Genomic DNA, 7,872 nt, shown 5'->3' with positions numbered 1-7,872 from the left:
CGGGATGAGCATACCAAAATAAAATAGGAAAAGAAGCTTGACAATCATTCCGCTAGAAGCAACCAGCACTGACATCTATGTTTCCTTTTGCGATAGCTAGGAGTAGTTTGAACCTGGGGCTGCGACGGACTGTAGTGTTGGATAGTTAATCTTAACTCAGTTAATTTAGGAGTCGGTGTTTTTGAATAAGTGAAGAAATAGCCAAGTCAACATGGCATAAGGAGACGTGGAGGCAGGAGCTGATTTTGAAGAGTGAAAGACTGAGGTCTTTGAGGACCAAGCATATGGACAGGTGTGTGGTCAGGTTAAGTCCATGGGCAGTTATGGGGGAGTGCCTATAAATATGTAGGAGTTTTCATTATTGTAGTATGCTGTGTGCATCAAGGTTCCTTCCTCTCTCAGTCTGTTTTTTCTTCATGTTTCTCTTTGTGAGATCAAGAGAGTGAGAACTTAATCTTGTTTCTCTCTGTGAGATCAAGAAACTGAGAACCTAAATATTTTTCCGCTGTATGAGATTAAGAGAGTGAGTGTCTGTCTTTCCCTTCTCTGTGTGAGTTGCTGAAGTGAGAGAGCTAGGTTCTAACAAATGGTATCAGAGCAAGATTCGTGGTCCAAAAAGCGTGGCGATGCTGAGACGAGGAGTAGTGCTAGTATCAGAGGCTGGTGAAGGGTCCCGTGTGGACAGAGATGGAGCCAACATGGGAGTGCCCAGAGCAACGAGTACGTTGGGTGTCTCTACTGGTTTTCCTACTCTTTTTAGGACGAACTATCCTCTATGGGCGAAGAAAATGTAGATATTGCTTGAGGCGTATGGGTTGCGGAACGCCGTCATTAGGATGTGATTTGATAGTTCCGTTATAAAATGTTTTAATGGCTCAGATCGCTATAACAACTATAACGTATATATGCTTATTATCTAGGGATTATAATTTGAAACCAACATGTACCATTTTTTTTTCTGGAATAACAACGATTCTATCTACTCTCTCTCTTTTGTCTTCTTGAGCCATCTCTCTCTCTTCTGTCTTTTAGAGCCAACTCTCTCCCTCTCCATCTTTCTCTCTCTGTCTCTGTCACTCTCTCTCTGTCTCTCTCTCTCTATCTCTATCTCTCTCTGTCTCTTTCTCTCTCTCTGTCTCTCTCTCTCTCTCTTTCTATCTCTCTCTCTCTCTCTCAGTGTGTGTGTTCAATCCCGCACGACGAGCCACACCCCCTCTGACCGCCGCGACCGTTGTTAACTCCCTGCATGACGAGCCACGCCCACGCCGAGGTACGACATCCTCTCCCATTGCTCGTTTAATTATCTCTTGCAGTATAGTTTCATGTTGACTCAACCGCGCTGGGGCAAGGTAGGTGATGGAGGTATTTGAAAGAAAACTATGACATATTTGAGTTTCTTACCAGTACGTACGAGTACGTCTGTTATGTGCGAGCCCTACGGATTGATTCTGTCAGCCGTAGATGCCTATGTTGCTTTGACGAGGTTCGAAAGGCCACCGTCGCCCTCACTGGGCAACCCCGTCCTAGATTGGAGCTCGGCGCCTCCCTCAATTGGACCCTACACATACCAAACATAGGGTGCTCATTCATTGCATCATAATCATATTGACCCGTTAGGGTTTATTCTGTCGGACGACGACACCGTCGACATTCGATACCACTACCTATTCTTGGTATGGAGCCATCATACTCGCTGCCAACTGGACCATGTCCTTGACGACATCCAGCATATCTGTGTGTGTGTGTGTGTGTTCAATCCCAGCTTGCTCTCTTCTCTATCTTCTCTCTTCACGCTCGTGCACAACGCTGAACGGAATTCAACAACGACATCATTGATAAAATAGGTAGCATGGATCAAGAAACATACCAGTCCTCATATCACAGTTATTTTAAAAATACAAATGGAGAAATGTTTTTCGGGATAGAAATTGTATTTTAATCAGTATACAAAAGTATATTACATTAGGATTGGGCAAGGAATATTTTCCTGAACTGGAAGGTACAGGTAAAATGAATTTCTCATGATGGTGTGTAGCAATTGAATTATTACGCTAATCGGTAAACATGGTTGGGTTAAAACTACCCGTAGTCAACACTTTTCCCCAACCATTACAGTGACCAACCTACATGATGGACTTCTCAGTTTTCGCCTTCTTCAACTTCTCAGAATAATCATTTATTCCACATTCAGATTTGTTCTTTAATTTTACAAATAAAAGTGATTACAGGGATCCGTACACAAATGGGAAATAGTCATATATGAGTAAAATGATTTTAGTCTCCGCTGCTTGTCATTACGTTCCATTTCCAAAAATAACAATTGAATGTCAGTGAGAAACATCATCAGGTCTTAGTTTAATTACATTCCCTTCATCGTCAATGTTGAAACTCGTTGAAGAGAACAACAACCCAAGACAAGATAAATGTGTCGGTGTATAGAGACAGAAAACAAGAACCTCTTACGTCACCGGCGTGACGTCAACGTCCAAGGCTCTCGGTGCAGGGCACTAGCTTCTCGTGTGGCGCTGCAGAGCAACTCCTTCAACTCCCAAGCCAAGGGAGTGACCACCAAGGAGTGATGGAGACAAACCAAGGGGGAGAGAGAGGAGAAGAGAGGAAGAGACAAGAAGAATGAATAGAAAACTCATATGCATTGCCTTTGAGAACAGGTTTGCCCTCTATATATAGAGGGCCAAGTACAGGTCCAGGGAATGTGAAAGGTCTGGAATATGAAAAGCCATGAGCCTTTTCATATTCCCCAAGCAAGCCTCTTCATATTCCCACAAAGAGACAAGAGGGGAGGGTTAAGCCTTTTCAACTTCCCCTCCATTATTGAGGTTTGACTAGTCAAAGCCCCCCCCTTCTCCACATTCTCGTAATGGGGGGGCTGACAAATTCCAACAGTCAATAATCAAATCTTCATGCCTCTCCAGCAAAATATTCCTCTCAGACTACAAACAAGACTTGTGAAAATGAGAAACATGCGCATGCCTGTAGACCGCTGACGCCATCTCGAGGGGCCTGGGATCACTGATAAGAAGCAGAGTTGAATAGATAAACGTGAATTGCGCCAGGGATTATCGTTTGGCTAAGCAAGCATGGAAAAGATCGCTTCTTTATCATGCCGAAGCCATCAACATCAGTCCAAGAAATTATCATTGTAAATAAGATTAGCCTTCTTTATTTAAAATTAATTCTCAATGTTATCGTCTGCCCAAATGATTTTGCGATGCGTCATCAGCATTATCCGAGCTCGCTTCATCATATTCCTATCGTGGGATCCTCGGTTTAGACCGTGTTCCAGTTCCCATTCAGCTTTCTATCTCAAATCCACCTCATCGGGCAGTAGTATTCGACAATAACAATCCTAGCCAGTCCAAAATCGACCCGTAGGTTTCCTCATCAGCTGATGATCAACGAGAACGCACCGCAGAATTCCATGTCCGAAGAACGCAGCGCACAGAATCGCTTAGGTTCTTGGGCCATGCGTCTGACGTTTCGTCGTGGATAGTAAATTCTATTATTCTTGGTGCAGATTTGTGATGATCTCTCTTTTTGAATTCTATTATAATACCAACTCGGCAACCATGTGGGATATGGCCTTACCACTCAAACATTTTCTATGTCGACTTGTGCTAGTCGCCAATCTTCTGTCATTCATCAACGAAGATTACTCGGTCGTCTTCCATTAAACCCTGTCACATTTTAAACCAATAAGTCGTCCTCAGTGGGACGCCCTTCATTTCACTGGTCTCTCTGGCTGTTTTGGGGTGCAAGGGATGACATCGGCGGATAACCCCATTAATCTGCCGGCTCCCAAACCAGCCGGCCAAAAGTAACGGGGAGTCCAACTGCGGCGACTCGAAACCGATTAAAGAATTTCCACCCTGCGCCATGAAGACAGCCCGGTCGAGACGCTTAACTACAAGAAACGGTTGATTGAATTAATCGGCGTTCCCGGCAGCCGCTGAATGCCCTGAATTGCCTTTTGGAATTATTTGTGGCTTGCGCGTCAAAAATACTGGTGCTCATTGGGATGGCAGTGTCAACGGGTTACTTCAGTGCCTTCCGGTTGGCCATAGAATATCTTAACCAAGAGGTGACGCATCTCTGGCCCTTTGAGGTCCCGATGAACTCATTTCCTTGATGTCCTGTTTTACGTCTCTCTCTTTCTTGGTGTCATCGTGGCTTCGAGTTCCCTTTGTGTATTGTTGACCGCGCCACATAGGTTACTCTCACCCATGGAACAGTGTTCTCTGTCCCAGTAGCAATCATTCTACCTTAGCCCTGTTTGTGGGATACAGATTTCCACTTTCAACCACCATCAGAGGGGGAAACCAAGCCTAAAATAAAAAGTTATTCCCCTTTTATTTCCCAGTGTCGTGTTTGGCAGTTGAGGCCAAACTGCTCTCCTTATAGTTTTGCCAAACTGCGGCGTTCTAGCCCCATCCCTCTCTTCTCTACACCCATGTGTACATACCTGTATCTTCTTGTGCCCCATTTCTCTGTCTCTATTTTTTTTTCTCTAGCGGCCCACTACTTTCTCTTGTCAGCCGATCTCTCTTTCTTCGTTAGTTCTGGAATATCCTAATTTCCAGTAGTTCGCTGTCATTGAAAAAACAAGTTGGAAACGTTAGTGAGAAAGAGATGGGAGAAGATGGGTGGAAACAGGATAACAGCGAGAGAAAAATCAGAGATGGGCCTTTCTTATGACCGTTAAACTTGTTCTTAGAGGATAAGAGCGCGGAGGGGAAGCCTAAAAAGTGCCGACCTGCCTCTCGATACCATGAAACCGGCGGCGCGAGTTGATTAGACGCAAGTTGATTTCCTGCAATAAGAACGCCCGATCCCACCTATAAATTGATCGTCCTGGGCCTCCAACTCTTCATCACCCTCAAGAAGAGCAATACCCATCATCATCATCATCATCAACTTCTTCTTCTACTACTACTACTTCTTCTTCTTCTACTTCTTCTTCTTCGTTCTCTTGATATTTTCTGGTTCTTAGACATCATTTACCCTCCTCATTTACTGCTTCATCGTGTACGCGGCCGACATGGACGCAGAGGCAGACCACAAAAACGCCTTCGCAATGGACATGGCCGAGAAGGGCAACGTCGGCAACAACGTCGACGATGATGGGCAAGAGAAGCGACACGGCAAGCATCTTTTCTCACTTCATAATTCATCTTCTTATAACGCACGCACACATGATTCGCGGGCGGGGGGATCGATCAGCCCCACTAACGAATGACCTTTGCTGCTTCCTCAGGAACGTTGGCTACCGCCAGCGCCCACATCATAACGGCCGTTATTGGCTCCGGCGTCCTGTCCCTGGCTTGGGCCAACGCCCAACTTGGCTGGGTGGCCGGGCCAATCGCGCTCCTCATCTTCTCCGCCATTACGTGGTACACGTCCACTCTCCTGGCCGACTGCTACAGACACCCCGACCCCGTCACGGGAAAGAGGAACTACACCTACACGGAGGCCGTCAGGGCTAACCTCGGTACTTAGTTCTCTCCCTTCCTGTGTCTCTCTGTCTCCAAAACTCATCCGATTCCGTAAAACTATTGCCTCTGTTATAAAGTCTCCTTCATTTCCTATACGGATACATATTGGCTGTGATATGACCGTGTCTCTTGCCTGCCGTCTCTTCAAGGTGGGTACAAGGTCGCGCTTTGCGGAGTTGCTCAGTACTGCTATCTCATCGGGGTCACCATTGGCTACACGATCACGGCTTCCATAAGCATGGCGTAAGAACCAGAACCTTCCCTTTATGCACGAGATTTTTGTCGTCCCATCGGAACGGCTTTCTTCGTGCCTACTTGTCGGCTAGTTAACTAACTGCGACTATGATCTTACCTCAGAGCAATTCCGCGGTCCAACTGCTTCCACAGTCAAGGACACGAGGCGACGTGCGACGTTTCCAACTACAAGTACATGGTCATCTTCGCGTCAATCCAGATAGTCTTCTCCCAGATACCCAATTTCCACAACCTATGGTGGCTCTCTTATCTCGCCGCCGTCATGTCCTTCTCTTACTCCGCCATCGCCCTGGGGCTTTCCATCGCAAGAGTGGCAGGTGAAGAACCAACCAACTATGACTTTTTTATAACACATGCGCAGATTATTATACAATATTTTCAGCCCCTCCGTCGTCGCAATAGTTTTTTTGCTCTTCTTCATCTTCTGACTGCCTCTCATTCTGCCCTATCCGGGGTCTTACATTACAGAGAAACCCGATGTGCGGACGTCGTTGTCGGGCGTGACCATAGGAACCAACGTTACGGGGGCTGAGAAGATGTGGAGGACGTTTCAGTCGCTGGGCAACATCGCCTTCGCCTACTCCTTCTCTACCCTTCTCATAGAAATCCAGGTATATTCCCTCTACGTATCTCTATCAGTCATTATCAATCTCTATCTATCTCTCTATAGACCTACTTACCTGTCGATATATCTATGTACCTATGAATGTACATCTATGTAGATCCAACGACTAATTGGACTTTGTTGGAGCAGGACACACTGAAGTCCACCCCGCCGGAGAACAAGGTGATGAAGAAAGCCACCTTCGTGGGCGTCTCGACGACGACGCTCATATACCTTCTCTGCGGCTGCATGGGCTACGCCGCGTTCGGCAACGCCGCGCCGGGCAACTTCCTCACGGGCTTCGGCTTCTACGAGCCCTTCTGGCTGGTCAACGTGGGCAACGTCTTCGTCGCCGCGCATCTCATTGGCGCCTATCAGGTTCAATTCCACACATGGGTCCCTCCTGTTTTTTCTAATCCGTCGACACTCGACAGGGATGGGGACTGGGGAGTAAAAATGATACTGTACCTTTCGGTTCGTATTTACACCTAATAATTTTATTGTGCGTATTTACGCCCAGGTGTTCGGCCAGCCCATCTTTCAGTTCGTGGAGACCAAGTGCCAGAGGAGATGGCCGGAAAGCAGCTTCGTATGCAAGGAGTACGCAGTGAAACCGTGGCCTGCCACGGGGCTGTCCCTTAACCTTCTCCGGCTGGTGTGGCGCTCGGGCTTCGTGGTGGTGACCGCCGTGGTGGCCATGATCTTCCCCTTCTTCAACGACTTTCTGGGGCTCATCGGCGCCGTCGCCTTCTGGCCCCTCACCGTCTACCTCCCCGTCGAGATGCGCATTGCCCAGGCCAAGATCCCTCGCGGTTCGCCCACGTGGCTCACCCTCAAGCTTCTCAGCTTGCTCTGCTTCTTCGTGTCCGTCGTGGCCGCGCTCGGCTCCTTCAAGGGGCTCGCCACCGACGTCCGCAAGTACAGACCCTTCCAGACCGTGAATTGAACCAGTAAGCCCGAGATCCCACACAGACAAGTAAATTTCCCCAGTTTTGGCGTACTCCTTATACCGACGCCGTCCTTCCACCAGGAAAGCGACGACCAACAGCCTTTGGAACAATCTTCCGTCGCGCTTGTGCTTTGGTGTTATTACGTCTCTCTCTCTGTCTTAGATAAAAAAGAAGTTTTCTGAAAGGTTCCATTCTAGAAAACACTTTGTTAGTTCTTCTTTTCCTTGTACGGGATAGGCTAACTAGCGCTTCCAGGCAAGAGCCCTTGCGGAATTCACAAACTTCTACGACCTAATTTAAAAGAAAAAAAAAGCCAAACATCTACGACACTAGATAGGTTTTAGCCAAAAGTTAGATACACCGCCCAGCCAGCTTAACTTTCCAACATTTTAAAAAGATTTTTTTGGTCTGCAGTCCGTCGCAGCCGCAGGTTCAAACTACTCGTAGGTCTCGCAAAAGGAAACATAGATGACACTGCTGGTTGCTTTTGGCGGAATGATTGTCAAGCTTCTTTTCCAATTTCTTTTGGTGTGCTCGTCCCGTCAGGGAGAAG

At 47.1% G+C, this 7,872-nt stretch overlaps 2 protein-coding genes and 1 long non-coding RNA gene across 3 annotated transcripts; 2 read left to right on the top strand and 1 right to left on the bottom strand.

The window, feature by feature from the left end:
* Window positions 1-914: 914 nt before the first annotated feature.
* On the bottom strand, window positions 915-2,818 carry LOC144711904 (uncharacterized). Its single transcript, XR_013583683.1, has 3 exons — window positions 2,457-2,818; window positions 1,665-1,806; window positions 915-1,558 (listed from the first exon to the last, which is right to left on the bottom strand). It is a non-coding gene; the product is annotated as an uncharacterized LOC144711904 (long non-coding RNA).
* A 1,218-nt stretch (window positions 2,819-4,036) lies between these two features.
* LOC144712069 (amino acid permease 6-like) lies at window positions 4,037-6,471 on the top strand. The gene is made up of 7 exons (XM_078586249.1): window positions 4,037-4,123; window positions 5,009-5,159; window positions 5,273-5,506; window positions 5,660-5,753; window positions 5,868-6,082; window positions 6,234-6,376; window positions 6,436-6,471. The coding sequence occupies exons 1-7, from the start codon at window positions 4,037-4,039 to the stop codon at window positions 6,469-6,471; spliced, it is 960 nt and encodes a 319-aa protein (XP_078442375.1).
* On the top strand, window positions 6,313-7,428 carry LOC144711903 (amino acid permease 6-like). Its single transcript, XM_078586041.1, has 2 exons — window positions 6,313-6,747; window positions 6,890-7,428. Exons 1-2 carry the CDS (start codon window positions 6,472-6,474, stop codon window positions 7,313-7,315), a joined length of 702 nt encoding a protein of 233 aa, XP_078442167.1. The 5' UTR covers window positions 6,313-6,471; the 3' UTR covers window positions 7,316-7,428.
* Window positions 7,429-7,872: the final 444 nt, after the last annotated feature.

This window comes from Wolffia australiana, chromosome 14 (genome assembly GCF_029677425.1).
Source record: "Wolffia australiana isolate 7733 chromosome 14, ASM2967742v1".
Taxonomy (NCBI): Eukaryota; Viridiplantae; Streptophyta; class Magnoliopsida; order Alismatales; family Araceae; genus Wolffia; species Wolffia australiana.
The sequence above is the reverse complement of the archived record's forward strand: the minus strand, read 5'-3'. Positions and strand labels throughout refer to the sequence as shown.